The sequence below is a fragment of the Labrus bergylta genome, chromosome 2, assembly GCF_963930695.1.
Source record: "Labrus bergylta chromosome 2, fLabBer1.1, whole genome shotgun sequence".
Classification (NCBI taxonomy): domain Eukaryota; kingdom Metazoa; phylum Chordata; class Actinopteri; order Labriformes; family Labridae; genus Labrus; species Labrus bergylta.
This window is the reverse complement of record NC_089196.1, coordinates 16,381,836-16,398,883: the sequence shown is the minus strand read 5'-3', so window position 1 is coordinate 16,398,883 and position 17,048 is coordinate 16,381,836. Positions and strand designations below refer to the sequence as shown.

General features: G+C 39.4%; 1 protein-coding gene across 5 annotated transcripts in view; it reads left to right on the top strand.

The window, feature by feature from the left end:
- grin1b (glutamate receptor, ionotropic, N-methyl D-aspartate 1b) overlaps window positions 1–17,048 on the top strand; it is a 60,231-nt gene that overhangs the window by 19,252 nt on the left and 23,931 nt on the right. For 3 of the 5 annotated variants that reach the window (XM_020649738.2, XM_065966310.1, XM_065966293.1), the window contains exons 5-12: window positions 4,100–4,162; window positions 5,086–5,183; window positions 5,813–5,934; window positions 11,599–11,773; window positions 12,772–12,922; window positions 14,888–14,974; window positions 15,855–15,990; window positions 16,634–16,761. In XM_020649738.2, the coding sequence (XP_020505394.2) occupies window positions 4,100–4,162; window positions 5,086–5,183; window positions 5,813–5,934; window positions 11,599–11,773; window positions 12,772–12,922; window positions 14,888–14,974; window positions 15,855–15,990; window positions 16,634–16,761 (960 nt within the window). The remainder of the gene's footprint in view (window positions 1–4,099; window positions 4,163–5,085; window positions 5,184–5,812; window positions 5,935–11,598; window positions 11,774–12,771; window positions 12,923–14,887; window positions 14,975–15,854; window positions 15,991–16,633; window positions 16,762–17,048) is intronic. The other 2 variants (XM_065966308.1, XM_065966305.1) reach the window with 1 other exon arrangement.

The following is a 17,048-nucleotide window of genomic DNA, read 5'->3' as shown; positions in this document are numbered from 1 at the left end:
CTGTAGGCAGTCAACAACTGACTGTCAAATCAAATAAAGTCAGAGAACAACATTTATTATAACTTAGAGGGTACTCCGAGAATAAAATAAATTATTTTCATGTTTCAAGTGAAAGGAGGTGTGTATTTAAAAACAAAATACATAACAGACATCTCTTAAAAAGTTTAATAAAGATTGCTTGATTTTAGATAATTATGCTTAAACGGTCTCATTGCTGCATTTGAATTTCCCTTGGAATCAATAAAATAGCTATCTATCCATCCATCTATCTATCTATCCATCTATCTATCTATCTCTCTATCTATCTATCTATCTATCTATCTATCTATCCATCTCTCTATCTATCTATCCATCTATCTATCTATCTATCTATCCATCTCTCTATCTATCTATCCATCTATCCGTCTATCTATCCATCTATCTATCTATCTATCTATCTATCCATCTATCCGTCTATCCATCTATCTATCTATCCATCTCTCTATCTATCTATCCGTCTATCCGTCTATCTATCTATCTATCTATCTATCTATCTATCTATCTATCTATCTATCTATCTATCCATCTATCCGTCTATCCATCTATCTATCTATCCATCTCTCTATCTATCTATCATCTATCCGTCTATCTATCCATCTATCTATCTATCTATCTATCTATCTATCTATCTATCTATCTATCCATCTCTCTATCTATCTATCATCTATCCGTCTATCTATCCATCTATCTGTCTATCCGTCTATCTGTCTCTCTATCTATCTATCTATCTATCTAGCTATCTATCTATCTATCTATCTAAACTGTATGCATTCATTCCTCTCTGCTGCTGCTGTGGGCTTTTCTTCCAACAAACTGGAGAAACAACAACCTGTGAATTGATTTTTTAATCTTTCATATGTCGACATTTGTTTTCGTAAGAGCTTCTGTGAATACACGTCAGGCAACGTTTATTTGTACAGCACATTTCAGCAAGGCATTCAAAGTGCCTTACATAAGACTAAAAAGAAACACCAGAATATCAAGAGACAGAAGATGAATAGATAAGAATAAATATTTAACAATACATGTAAGTTGCAAAAACATCTTTGAATCTCTCAGAAATGGTAAAATCTCAAAATATAAATCTCTTTGTATTCTGTTGTCAGCTCATAATAATGATGCAACAACTATTAGTAAATACTTTCTACCAGCCTCCATCGTCATTCACTAATGAAAACTTCATAAGTCCTGATCTCCACTACTGAAATGGAATGAAAGACTTCTGGGATGTTCAATCTGCAGGAGAACAGCACTGACTCCACAGCAAATTAAAATCAGTGAAGCACACTGAAAGTAAAAATAAAACGCCGCTCAGATGAGACTAGAAAAGTTTGGGAAAGTAAAAATGTTGTTTCCTGTCTCATTGAGGAGCCACAGTGAGACTCATTAATGTTAGAGGAGAGCCATGAATATTACAGCACATTAGTTAAAGTAGGTGAACAGAACTGCAGCGCGCCTGTTGTTTCTGAATTAAACATCCATCTTATGTGATTCATAATGAAATAAAAATGAATATCGCTGCAGGCTGCTATACAGTTACTGCAGAAACACACTGTATGAAGACAACAAAGGAAAGTGTCTCCGCTATGTTTGATCTTAACTGCAAAATCTTAAATTATTAATATTAACTAAACACTGGGGTAAGAGTTTTTTAAAATAAATGTTGAAAATAAGTTATTTGCAATAATTAAAACTTACCTTCACACACAGGTATGTAAATTGTAAATTTCCCCCTTGTGGGATTATCTTATCTTATCTTAGGTAGTTGAACAACAAATCTGAGGCATGTTCCATTTCTTACAGAACCAGCTTTTAAAATAAATTTAGCTTTAAACATGAATATTTCTGAAATAAAACATGCGATATGATCAGGGCAGTAACCAGGGTTTAGAAAATAGTGAGGTCCAGACTTTTTTCTGTTAATGTATCTTATTGAAGTAAGAAATGATACCTTCAAATGCGCCCAAGCTTAACACCAAACCAACAGAAACTCACACACATGTTCTTCCTATTTGTAAAGTAAATGATCTGTGGATCATATGCGGGCGGAACCATTGTTATAAAAAAATATGACCAAGGTCCAGACCTCAGAATCCTCATAGCTGATTACGGCCATGGACATGATCAGCGCCGTGCTTCTGTTACCAGTTATCTTCCCCTTTAGATTGAACTATTTTACTTCATCTAGTACGAGTCCTGATTACAGCGTGACACATAATGTTTTAGATGACTACACTGTGTCAATGATTGTAGGTAATTAGACTTTCAAATATTTAGTTAAAACTTCAAAAATGGCCCTTTATCTCACTAAATTCTCTTCTTTTGAGATGCAGGAAAAAGATCATGAAACTTTAAAATAGCTTTGATTAGATAAGAGCTGGAACAGAGCAGCATGACATTATTACCACGCTTAAGAGGTCTTCCAGTGATCTATGCAATGTCAGAGAGGAATGGCTGCTGTGTGATTGTGATGAATAAAACATATTTAATTAATATACATTTGGCTAATGCCTCCATCTTCTAATTTAAGGTGATTTGCACTGTAGCTGGAAAGCTAATATCTAGCATGCTGGCCAAGCAGGCAACTTGCTTCTGTCAGTCCTAGAGATGTTCATAATTATGTTCTACTGTTGGATAATCATTTTTAAACTGAGGTGTGTAGCCCATATAAACTGTGTGACCCTACAAGAAACAAATACTCAGATGTAGTAGCCATTACACATTACCAGGTCCAAACAGTCAGTCAAAGAAGAAGAGAAAAGCTTCATAAAAGTGTTGTGTGAGTGTGCTGTTCAGGGACTTTAGGTCAGGATGTAAATTTAATGAGATTAACATTTGGAGCGGATTGAGTGGAGGACTAATGGGACGCTCTGCCGCCACACTGGCTTAGCATCAGAAGAAGAAGTTACCAGAGAGCAAAGTCACAGCTCAAGTCACAGCTCGGTACAGTGTGCTTCGATACAATCTCATTTGACAGAAAATGAGGCAGGTTGTATATACCACTGGCAACGCACTGAGGTTTATTTCATTTTAAAAGGCCTCTACTGACTCTTGTCTCGAATCTTTAGCTTCCAGCTTTTGTTCTTAAGTGGGGAGGTAATATAACATTTATTTGGCTTGAATTGTTCATCAAAGTAAATGCCTTGAATGGATCTAAGCATGTGCTTTGTGAAGTCTGAAGTGAATGCAAGATATGTGCGAAGACATGTACCTAAACGTTGTAAGACTGGTTAGCTAAACCCTGGTTTCCTAGTCGTGACTAATGTCAAACATTTGAAGCATTATGGTTTTTAAACACTGATGCCTATGCTTACAGGTCCCATGTCATAATAATGATGATGCGAACAGAGCAAGACTCAAGCTAATATAATTTGGGACATGATATCTTGCTAATAAACTGAGGATAAAGCGAACAGGTTCATATCATGCTAAGGGATTGACATATTCTTCAAAGCGTGAGACTATCGGGGGAGCAGGGGAGCATTTTAAGTAAGGAACATTAACTTAACAAAATTCCCTATTCTCTGCTAAATATTAAGCAAAGTATTGAATGTCTCCTAATTATGTATTAAGTGAACAAAGAATTATTGACACAGTCCCAGTCTGTCTGATTTACATGTTGTTAAGCTGAAATAGACATATTTCCAGCTCTGTGGTTGGTGAATCAGCTTCAAAATGTTTGTGAGAACAAGCATCGTAGTTTGACAGGTTTTTTTGATTCGCTTTGAAAACTGATTATCTGGTTCTTTTGTTCTCCGAAAGCTCTAAAAATAGCACGCAGCCTGATCGGAGCAGCAGGCAGGTTTCTGATGTATTTTTATCGCCCAAACTAAATATATCTGAAGGAATAAACCGTGAGGTCACTGTGTTACACGGCATGGACAGACAGGCAGACAGTCTGTGATGTGTTTGGGCGCTCTGGCCTCCTTCTAGCCTCCTGATTCAAAGCAAAAAAAAAAAAAAAACTATCATTTTTTGAATGCTTTACTGCCCCCCATTTTTTCTGACTGTCTATAATCTTCTGTGTCTGCATATTTTCTCTGTGCACATTACCCATCAGACTAAAAACAGGAACTATGAAAACATCGACCAACAGAACTATGACTTCAGGAGAACACCCAAGGTATAAACTTGCATGGTCAAATGATGCACGCCGCCCAACCAATCTCTGAGCTCGCCCAGTAGTAGCAAAACACCAGTCAGCCCCACCCACCCAAAACCAACCCGGCTCCAGAGATAGACTCTTATCCTGGTGGCACGTCTTTTCTCCACCATCCTTTTTCTTTCTTTTGATTTTTCATGATTCCTGCACACTGGGAATGGGTTTACACTCGCAGGAGAGACACCCTTCCTCTTCCTTTCCCTCCTCTCCTCTTTCTCCTCCCTGAGTTTTTATTCCATGTGAAGGGTTGCATGCAGCCAGGCCTAGGCTAGGCTCTATCTGCAGATTTTAGGAACACCACCCACAAGGATCCTCTCACTCCTCTGCAGCATCAAACCTCCTTTTCTTTTACTTTTGGGAATTGAACCTGTTACTCCCCCCCTCTTCCTGTACTCCCCGCCTCCCTCCTCCACCCCCTCTGCCTTCTCTCCACTCAGATCTTTTTTTAATTTGCGGTTGCATCAGCGCGCTCTAACATGCACGTCCCTGATTGGTTGGTTGGTTGGTTGGTTGGTTGGAGTCTTGAAAGCGCCTCAGTTTGCATGTGCCACCACACCACCCACAACTTTTTGCCCTTCTTTGTATTCAAGCTTCGACTTTGATTTTTATTTCAGTTCAGCAGATCTTGAACACTTTTTGTCTCCTTTTTTTGCCCCGCCCTCCTCTGCCCGTGGTAGTGTGGGTGAGAGGGAGCATGGTCGAGGCTGGGGTCACAGGGGCAGGGAAATGGGGATTGGTGAGGGAGGGTATATGAACTGCAGAGCTAATAATGTGTGCTCTATGATGTTTCCTGTGTCGTGTTGTTCTGCCGTGTTTCTCAATGTCCTACGATGTGACCTGCCGCCCCGCTCTGTCAACTGTTGCACTTCATGGTGGTCGTCCAGGCGGAGAAGGTGCTGCTTTTCAGCCAGGACACCAACCTGACATCTCTGCTGCTGGAGGCCAAAGACTTGGAGGCTCGAGTCATTATCCTCTCTGCTAGGTTTGTATAAAAAAGGAATTAGATGTGGTTGCTAGGGTATTACAGGTATTTTATAGTGCCTTCTAATAGGTGATACCATTGTAGTTGGTATTTGGTCGCTAGGATTATCTTTGTAGCATCTTCTATGTTTTCTTAGGATGTAGATGGTTGAAGGGATACTGGGGTAAGAAAAAGTAAATTGATCTTCTCCGTCTCTTGTTCTGGCTGTTTCAAAGCCATATTTGGACTAGAGGGTTGAACAAGTTGACACTCTGGCTAGCTTTGTAAGCAAGGTGCATCTGTATTTCAAAATACCTGTTTGATCAGTTAGATTACCAATTTTGAAAAGCCAAAAGGTAAAAAAAAACAAAAAAAACCTACCAAAACAATAGCAGCCAACTCTGCTGTTGGCTTTACTATTCAAGCTCTTCTACTTTTGATATGTATTGTTTTTATTTGTTTGCAATCATGTTTTATGTCTTTGTTATGGTGTCTTTGCATTGTGATGGTGTAACTTGGTACGAGGTTAGATTTTCTTTAGTAATGCTTTACGTAATGGTTACGGAGAGTTACCACTAGATTTGCAGCTCTGTTTGTATAGTTGCACTGTGAATGAAAAAACCTAAATTTTACCTTCTGTGTGTTTGCAGCGAGGACGAAGCTGCGGCTGTGTATAAAGCAGCCCGTCAGCTCAACATGACTGGCTCTGGTTATGTCTGGCTGGTCGGAGAGCGAGAGATGACTGGCAAAGCTCTTAGTGAAGCCCCAGACGGTATGTTAACCTCTGCCTCCTCGTCCTCATCTCTCGTCTTCTTTGCTTTTCTTCCTTACTCCTCCAGAAGTTTTTCTCGGTCTCTATCTCTCAGCCCTGCTTCCATCCAACGCTCAAGATAATTCTCAGCCAAGGCTCAGAGTTTTGCATATCTTAAAACTCTGGTATAAGGAGGCATTTTCTATGATTTAAAGAACATTTATATGGGACATCACACATCTGATATCAAGACATAGCAGCAGCTCATAAGTAAAATAAAGACATTGCTTACTGAGAAAAAAATCTAAGTCTTCAGGAGCCTTAAGACTTTATGGCTGTATTTCTATATTTATATTTTTAGCTTTCAATTTTGAGACTGTACCTACTTCAGTCTACACAGGATGTCATGCTGTTTAAAAAAAAGGTTCATGACTCAGTTCACATTCAACTCAATTCCTTTGCAATAAGCAGAATTTTCTGGGAAATGAGGAATCTGAATATAAAACGTAAAGCTGCAGAATAGTCAAAATCTTGCTGATGATAATGTTGACATTTTAAATACGCTGAGAAAATCTATTCCTGATGTCCATAGGACTTGATTTAACGATTAACGATTTGTAAGTGACAGTGCAGTGTTTTCCAGTGTGTGAAACAAGATATATAATGTATGATTTCAACTCCATGTCCATGTAGGACACCCCTGCATTCTGAAGAGGCTCTACCCCGAGGGCATACCAAAATAAGGGGTAGCGCTTTGGTGAATTGGATTGTCCCTCAAAGCTTTCAAAGAGGAATGGATTATTGAGCTTTACTGCTGCAAATCTTTTTTGAAGCATACATTTTTCCATTTGTAGTAGGTTTCTAGTTTTCTGATGTTGTTAGGGGGTTACTGTGTTGCTGTACGCAAGAATATTCAAGGACATCAGTTGTTTACTCAGTAAAAAAACAAGTGTAAAGACTACTGCTTTTTTGATGTTGCATTCTTCCTATCCAATCATGGCTTTAAAGTGTTTGGATGGAAACATGGCTGCTCTCCATATCTTTCTTTTCTCTAGTAGTGCTGTAGGTCTCTGATGACGGAAACTAATCCTCATCACAGCCATTTAGCTTCTCAGCGTCCTGGTGTGTTTCTCTTTCTGGTTTTCTTCTGACTGCTGGTTGAACGTTTAAACATCCCTTTAAAATAAAACATGTTTAAAGGTTCTTAACCACTGTTTTCTTTTCTGGCTCATTGTAACTGTGGCTTTAAATGTGTCTAACATCTTTTTGTTTGTTTCATCTTCTATAGTGTGTGTCGTCCGCCCGCCTGTCTGCCCGTTCTCACAGTAGACAAGCCAATAACATATGCTGCCGAACAGGGGGGTGGTCGGGGTTAAGCTTTATTCAGGTTCGGTGGGGTGGGGGTGGCTGTTGCTAATCAGCTAATATCGCTGCGGTTACCTTGACGTGTGTCTGAACGAACACTGGTAAGATGCCGCCGCTGCTTCTTGTTTCCTGCTTGATGCTTTGCCCTCTGCCATTGGTCAACAGAAGACCTGTCCACGGCAACACTGAACCTGCCCTGATAGAGAGGATGCGGGGGTTATTTTAACCAGCAGATTACTCAGTCAGCCAGAGGACTACGTCATGTATACACTGTTATACTTGGAGTATGTGCACAACTCTCTGCCATTGGACAGGGGCTGTTCAATTCCATGGAAAAGTATTTTTGAAGAAACCCCCAAACTTAAAGCAACACCAAATCACTAATTTCTGTTTGACCTCAACAGAGGTCGTCTAAATGGGAGAACATCAAGTGAAATAAATATACAGTATTTCTTCATACTATGTTCTCTAAAGTAAAAAGAAATGAATCAGAAACATTTTTGGTGATTTGGATGCTCAGCAGTGAAGTTACGATTGCTAAAGTAAAGGTACAACTATAACATTGTAAAGGTAGCTGAGAGCATGAAGACATTTAACAATTCATTAATATAACTCTTTAATTTAACAAATTTCATTTGACTGGACAAACTCCAATCTTTGTTCAAAGAGTCTATAAACTGATACTAAACCCTCATTTTGTACATTTTAAACATTTCGTGGGTCTTTCTGGCTGCTGGGTAATGGGCTCCCCGCTCTGTTGCTGTGGCTTTTATTTTGAGATAACATCCTCACCAACCAGCTGATGCACTCTTAAAAAATGATGTGTCATTTTTCTACACATCTTTGTCCCTCCTGAGATCAAGATGTGTCAAAAAATGATCCATCATGTTCTTAAAAGTGTAGCCAGACTGCACTCTGAAAATATCCCTCAGCTGTTATGTCTCAGTTGGAGAAGTTTGAGGTTTCTTTTTAGGGAAACTGTTTCAGATTAAAGCCTTGACTTTATCTGAGCTTTAACTTTCATACATCTCTTCCATCGCTTATCCAGAGAGTTGTCAAAAACTCAAGGTTTACGTACTAGATTCCTGCAGAGCTCTCAGCCACATCTTTTAAAGGTTTTTGAGAACGAGGAGATGTGGCAGAAAGCTCCTAAAGATATCTTGTGTGGTGACCTTGAGTTGAACACTGCAGCAGAAAATTCTCATTATTAAATTCTGCACCACGCTTCAGGTTTAAATGGAAGATATTTGGATGAACCCAAACATTAGGTTGTGTTGTTTCTCACGATATGCTTTTGTCAGACGTCTTTTTGTCTTACAAAGAGAATGACAAGATAAAGGTCACAGGGTTGTACAAACGTAGGTTTAAAACTTGCATTGCTGGCTAAGATTAGCACACTAGACATCAATGATCGAGTAAGGCTCTTTAAGTTCAGTCTGGTTGAGGTCATGTAAGCTGTCAGACAAAGGTGAATGAACGAACCAAGTCTTAGTTGAACTTATTCACTACTTTCTAAGTTGAAGTTGTTATAATCTTCCATTTCTGCTTAACCAAAAGAGTTTTTGTTAGTTATTTAACTTTGTCATGTACCCAAGCCTAAGACAAATGACTGAAGACACGTTGACATGAGTTGGTGTGGAAAGAGGCTGCTCATATAGCTGAAGTATCTCATGATCTTGTTAATGAGCGAGGAATGGACTATCTTGGATTGTGAGATGGACAGCTGGATTAAAGCATCTGTAACTGTCAATTAAGTTCAAACTCTTTGCACTGGTCATAATCTTTCTAGTAGAGTTGAAAAGACTGATCACAGACTAGAAGACTTAGAGAAGGATGAGAAACTTGGACATCCAGGGGCAAACATGTAGCAGAGCCTCTTTACATTTTCCAAAGGATCTGGCTGAGGTGGTTTGGGTATCTGATCAGGATCCTCTTGCTGGCCTTCCTTTTGAGGTTTTCTGGGTAGAAGGGAGGAGACCCCAGGGTTGACCCAGAACACACTGGAGGGATTATGTGTATCATCTGGTCTGAGAATACTCCAGGAACCCCCAGAAGGAAAACATTGCTGACTAACCCAGATAAGTGGAAGACAGTGGTACACAGAAGTACACAGCCACCGATGCAGACAGTTTAAATCCAAGTAGAATCGAAGTAGTTCTGTAGATAAATGTAAGCGTTTTAAGACATACCGCAAACAGATTGGCAGTTGTTCTTAAAAACAAAAAAAGCAAATGGGACACTGCTAGATCTAGGATACTCCAGACCGGTTTAGCAAAAAGAACATACTGTATATATATAAGACCATTGGAGTGGACAGTTTTGTCAGGGACTTGTTTCCGCTGTGCAGTATCCTATGACCACTGTTTAATTTTATCTTCAGAGTTTATTTTGAATCAGCTGTTCTTTGTTCCTTGTTATGTAATATTATCATAAACACATGTAAATCAGGGTATGTGTTACCTTATTCATACTAAGAGTATGTGGACTGTGGCTGCAGAAGCCTTCAGGTACCAAGGCTGGAATGGTCTTTTCAAGGTTTCCTATAAAGTATTATAAACAGGACGTGAACAGAATTATTTATTCACCTGTAGCTGAAGTAGATACTACAGCTACTCGACAGCATTTCAGGTTAACAATTGTTAACAAAAACAGGGCCATTCAGGGGTTGCTTTTGGTTGCAGAGCTGTTGTGTTGGACTGCATTGGCCTATTCAAGTGCTGGTGTTATTATGTCCGCCCCCTCTATCTGTACAGTTTGATAGAATTGTGCACAGGTTGCTTCTAAAACGAATCCCTCAAAAGAAACCTATACAGCAGTACTGTGACATTATGGATTTTGATGTTGTTTTTTCTTCACCAGATGCTTGTCACATTATAAGAAAAGAGTGTCTGCATTTGGTGCTCTAACTTCCTTAACAACAGCTTGATAACACTGTTAGTATTTCCCATCCAAAGTACGTTGTGCTTCAGTGGAATTCATTCATTTTAATTACAAGCACAAGTGGACTGTAACCATCAGTTTTTACTCCAGCTATGCCCATCCTCCAATAAGGATGTGAGCTGGCTGCGCCCATGTGTTTTAGTGATTAGGGAGACGGGGACATGTCAGTTAATTGTATTCAGGATGCTTGAGTGTTGGTCAATTGCGTTGGAAAAAGAGGTGACACTTTCCACTCCTTTATAGTTGATGGGAGAATTGTAAGCTTATTGTGTTCAGGAGTTTAAGGTCAGGATGTTAGCTAAATTTCGTTCATGAAAGAGATGTGATTGGCCCACCAAAAGAAGTAGGCTAAAAGTAGTTGAAAATATTGGTTTTCAATACCCTGTGGTTTTAAACAAGCAGAAAAGATTACATAGTTTTTCTTTTATTTGAGGGAGGTAGCTGTAACTTACTTGGGAATAAAATAGAAAAAAAAAAACATTACTTATTATGGAAAATTTGAAAAATGTGATAGATTTGTTTACTTGGTTGCTATCTGTAACCATAAGTTTAAGGTGGAAATGTCAACTGGCTTTACCCATTGGTATTTCAGGATATTTAACCTAGTTGTTGTGTTGCCATTTGTTTGGATTGACGTTGAGTTGGCTGTTTCCAACAATTTCAATTGAAGTTGCTCATCCTTTTTGGTACTGTGAAGAAGCAACTGCTCTCTGGGGTTTCAGGGGTAAGTATTTGTGCTTTCAGCTGGAAGTTGCTTGTCTGTTTCTCTTACTTTTAAGGATGAATGATGGTAAATATATATATTTTTTGTCAGTGAAACCTAGTGGCATCCGTGGGAAACAGAATTTGCTATCGCCTAACACTGTTTTCCAAAGCTATTGTTCATGAGTTATTTCGCAGAAGTTTCTTTGGGGAATGCTAGCAGTGTTAGCAAGCTGTTGGAAATAAGCTGGAGGATGGATGCAGACACTTTCATCACTGTGTGACAAGTTTCTGCTGAAGAAAAACAACAGACACGGTTCATAACGTCTCAGTGAAGCTTATTTTGTCCTGAGAGACAAACGGCTGTGATTCTCAGAGTGAACTCCCAGCATGCAGTTTGGTATTACTGAACAATGAGATGACGCCTGAAGCCCTGATTGAGTGTGCCTGTATGCGTGAGAGTGTTTGAATGATTACACTGAAGCCCTCTTTTAGTTACATCTGTAAAATTAAAGTGAGTGTGAGAGTTTTTTTTAATTAACATGTCTGTACGAATGAGGGCACTTTCAGTCTGCAGCCTCATTAGCTCCCTGCTGTGTGTTTTACCGTTCTCTGCTGTGTGTGCGTGTGAATGTGTGTGTGTGTATGTTTTGTGTATGTATGTTTTGTGTGGTGTAGGCCTGCTTGGCCTCCAGCTGATTAACGGTAAAAACGAGTCGGCGCACATTGCGGACGCTGTTGCGGTGGTGGCTCAGTCCCTGCAGGAGCTTTTCGAGAAAGAGAACATCACAGAGCCGCCTCGGGGCTGCGTGGGAAACACCAACATCTGGAGGACTGGACCGCTCTTCAAACGGTCAGTACATCTATGACCTAGCCTACAGGTGAAATGGCCATCTGGAGCAGTGATGATGATGTAGTTACAGAACAAAGTTAAACTATCCTTTTTAAACTTCAATTTTGTTTCTTCTTTTATTTATTTTTTCTACAGAGTATTTATCTGTGAATCACTTTACTTCTTTATTTAAAACAAAAAAACACCTAAATAATTCAAAGCAAAGCTATGAATTGTGACTGACAATGGCAGGGAAACATCAGTCAGAGCAACTGGAGATTTTGAATACTGTGTAAAAAGCTATGATTTGATCTGATTGTTCCATTGGCTGTTGCTCAGCAAGTGTTTTTTTGGGGTGGTGACACAACAAATAAGCTCCTAACACACACTTTTGACCACAACTGGATCAAAGACCAGTCTATATATGCATTTCTTCTGACAGTATTACAGCTGAGGCTTTTACTGACAACTTGGCCAATGAAATTAGAGGTTATGAGATCTAAGGCTTTATATCAACTGCAGTTACCACAGTCATGAGGCTAGTTACCTAATCTACTAGGGGGGCTTTTAGTATAAGTGTAAGTTTTCCAGATCACTTACTTACAGAACTGAGTTCCCGACTGGACAGTTTGTAGAGGCGGTGAAGAAAATGTTGTGTGACTGCTGTGCATTCAGCAGTTTATCCAGTTTGAGTTTCTGATCGTCAGCATGGAGTCCTTTCCTCCTCCTTCAGCTCCGGAATAAGAATCTGAGACGCTTCACTGATCTGATCTTGCTTCTGCTGGAAGTTCTTCTGACACAACTGGGATAATGAACCTCTCTGTCACTGCTGCTCTCCTCTGTGTGACCCATATAGACCATCAAGTCCAGTCAAATCAGTTTTATTTATTTGCTCCACTATTACAGACAGTCCCACAGAAGCAGCGACAGCATCATGTGACATGTTCTCACTTTTAGTTGGGCATCCACATTTCCACCGAGCTGATCCTGACTCCACTGGTTTCTGATTGGCTCCTCAGGGTGTTGATGGCATCAAAGTACCCTGATGGTCTGACGGGACGAATTGAGTTTAACGATGATGGCGACCGACGCTTTGCTACCTACAGCATCTTGAACTACCAACAAAAACCAGGTCGCCTCATCCAGGTCGGAGTCTTCAACGGATCACAGGTACAGTACACCTGGTTACACCCGGTTATAAATCTGGTTTTTGACCTGATTACTTAAGGTTATTTATCTAGTAATACAACTGGTTATTCACCCAGTTAAACCTGGGGACTCATTTATAATACAATGCATAGCATCTAAACTAAAAGTGTTCATACATCAAAAACCCAGGAAATGGCACAGGCAAAACTTAAGTCGGATGCATAAAATCCTTCGTATGCACATCTGCAAGCAATGTTCGCTTGTTAAAACATGATCCACCTAAAAATGTGTGCAGCCTCACATTCTGCTCTCCACATTCAATGGTCAATGAAAAGCACGCCATGAATAAATATACGAACAAATGACCTGGAAGATCAAAAGTTTCCAGTGGTAAATTACAGCAACAACCTGAAGGATAGACTGTCGGATTCATTAATCAAGGTTTTTGTGAATCGAATGGAGGTTATTAAATGTTTATTTTTGGTTTACTAAAAGCTTGAGGGTCACAAACAAAAGCGATTTTAGAGTCCTCCTGCAGTGCCAAAACATCTTCGGTTCATCATGACACACGTGTGTCATTCGCTCTGTGCTTCTTACAGCACAGTAATGTTTATTAAAACTAAAAAAACCTGGTCACACCTGGTTCTACGTTAAATTTACACACAATCACACCTGATTATTTATCTAGTTATAGACAGAGATATACAACTCATTAAACACCTTGTCAAACCTCATTATTAACCAAGTTGTACTTTTACTTAAACAGCCGTCACAACTGCATGAATACCTAAATAAATGAATCTAATCATTGACTTGTTTAAATTATTGGACTTGAGCTAAATCGATGCTTATATAACACTTTCCTAATCTTGGGACTACTCAAAGTGTTTTTACATTGCAGGTCACATCTACCCATTCACACACTGTTGGCAGAGGTTTTTTATCGAAAGTGACCGTCAGAAGTAACTAATCCCATTCATACACATTCAAACAGGTGAAGTGTCTTGCCTAAGGACACATCGGACACGTGGCTGCAGGAGCTGGGGATCGAACCCCCCAACCTTCCTGTTGAGAGACACCCAACTCTACCAACTGAGCCACAGCTGCCCCATGTACACCCCACATTGTTAAACCTGGTTTCACATTTGGATATTATATGTTCTTGGCTGCAGCTTGTTGAAAACCAAGATAAACACATGGTTATACTGTTCACATGGCCACACCTAAACACTCACTCTAAACAGACCTTTAGATCTCTCTGATAAAGAGTAAGATACTTTTATTTAACCAGAAACGGTTTCTACATCCCTATCTTCTCAGCCACCAGTCTCCATTGACAAAAACCCTAATTTCACTTTACAGGAAACCGAAGTTGCTGGTCTACCGATGTCTCAATTGGTTAGTTTGTTTGAGTTCTTGTGGTCACCCCTGGTCATACACTTGGCGCACCTGATCCTGCCTGGTTTAACAACTAGTTGAACACTGTGTCACACCTAAACACCTGATCACATTTGTGGTTACAAGGTTGATTCCACCTATTTTAGATATTGATATCTTGTCTTGGTTAGCCTTGAAAACAGTGAAAATATGTCAAACTTGGCCGTCTCCAAATGTGGGAGACTCTGATGAAAGTAACTACCAGGGTGCATTATGGGAAATTAAGGATTATGTGTTATTTATGCTAAAAGTCAAGCTAGCTTCATTAATTCGGCACATCCCTCACAAGTGCAACTTCCGTGTTATAGTGACTCACTGAGCACAACTTTTAATAGAGTCTGAATAAGTAAAATATCCTGACTGAAGCATCATTCACAGGTTTGTTTTGCAGAATCTTTACCAAGCTGACTGTGTGTGTGTACTAGTCCCTGGCCTGTTTAACTATTGATGCACGGATGCAGTATTGATGCTGTCATTTAGTCAGCTTGTCACAGTGAGACCTGTCTGGAACAACATGACAACCTGTGTGTGTACATGTGTGTGTTTCAGGTTGTGATGAACCCTCAGAGGAAGATCATTTGGCCAGGAGGAGAGACAGAGAAACCAGTAGGATACCAGATGTCAACTAAACTGAAGGTACTCTGTCTGCTCTTGTTTTGCTGCTATTAAACCGTGATCAGTGCAAGTCAATGGAAAATGTTGTGTGGAATGAATGATCGCCTCCCATCATGAACAGAAATAGATAAAACTTTATCAGGCATACTTTATTTATCTGTGGGGAAATTTGGTCATTACAGTAGCCTTTCAAACACAATATAACTATACCAAGGTACAATGAAAATTTGAATGGCTTCTCTACTGTGTAGTGAAGAAAAAACCTTAAACTTAATCACTTTATTCTTTTATAAATATGTTTGAAAAACTGTCAAAACTAAAAAATAAGTCTGGGCAGGAAGTCCTTCATCACTAGCTACACAGGACACCCTCAAAAGTTTGTCATAGCTTTCATAGGCTACAACATCGCTAGACGACATTCAATGGGTTCTAAGATTGAACTCTAGATTATTTTATAGAGTTAAATTGATAATCTAGCAGCATATTTTTCTTAAGTGAGGGATTGCAGTTGAATATGACATAAAGTCTCTTCTTTTCTGTCCAATCAGAAACACACAAAAGGCAAAAGGCAAATGGATAAGGAACCAGGACTAAACCTTTAGCCACTGTAACCCCCAGCAACTATAGTGAAAACATTTATTTATTAACCCACTAGTGGAAAGGTATCTTAGACCGATATATTGCAGGATAAAATACTGAGAGACTAATATTTGAACCAACACAAGCATACAAACCGAAATAAAAAGTTTCCTTACAGAGTTTAGGTCAAGATAACGACAGATGTCTGTACAGTTGGACTTCACACAGTTCTGGTCTGAAATTTCAGCAAAAAAGGGAAGTTAGGAATTTACACTATAAAACTTGCGAATGTGTTTGTGTTTGTGTGCTTATTTCTGTGCAGATTGTGACGATCCATCAGGAGCCTTTTGTATATGTGAAGCCAACGAAGACTGACGGGACGTGTAAAGAGGAATACACTGTTAATGGAGTCTTAATCAAGAAGGTTATCTGTACTGGACCCAATGGGACCACCCCAGGTACTCACACTCGTTGTTTTTTTACACATACTTTTTAACCTCTTAAGGCACTAGGGTGGATGTAGTCTTAATTTAACCCTTACTTTACACCATACATTCACCATAAAAGGTTAGTGGATAACATTACAGGAGCATGCACATATTCCCAAAAAGAAGGGAATTCCCCATAATGCATAAACAGACTTATGTCTCTAACATAAATCTTATTCTAAGAAAACAAATAAAAAACAAACTAACAAACAAAGTTACATTAGCGACACTAGTAGTTTGTTTTATTAAGAGTTTAAAAGTGGGTGATGAAATAAGGTTAGATTTAATTGCCTCCAGCTGTCATTCCATGTATTCAGTTCTTATTACACTGACACCAGCTTCCTTCCAGTGGAGACCGGTCCAAATAAATCTGCTTTGAATTTGGTAGAAAATGTTATGTTCATGTTTTAAACTTATGTTGAGGAGAAGCTGAGGCAAAAATATGTTTCACACCTTCAACCCTCCCAACTAGTCCTCACAAAAATACAAGCTCAGGACATGTCATTCCTAATTCCACTCTCTGTGTGTGTGTGTGTGTGTGTGTGTGTGTGTGTGTGTGTGTGTGTGTGTGTGTGTGTGTGTGTATGTGTGTGTGTGTGTGTGTGTGTTCCAGGTCAGCCCATTGTCCCTCAGTGTTGCTATGGTTTCTGCATCGATTTGCTCATCAAACTGGCGATGAGCATGAACTTCACCTATGAGGTTCATCTGGTGGCTGATGGAAAATTTGGCACGCAAGAGCGAGTGAGTATATTGCCTTTCCTTATTTAACAGACAGTTTCCCTCTAGGTTGTTGCCTCTCAGGCAACATACAGACTCTTGTAGATGTTTGGCCTCCAAGCTCCAATTCGCCTTTTGGAGAGTATTTAATGTTGTTGAAGGTATTTTTTTTGTGAATGAGCTTTGGCGGCTTTGATGGAAGTGATTTACGGGCTAAATATGGTTGAATAGAAAGAATATTATTTTTAACACAAAGGTCTATTACTACAAGGATCCCTTCTGCAATGTTACCATACCATATGAACAATACA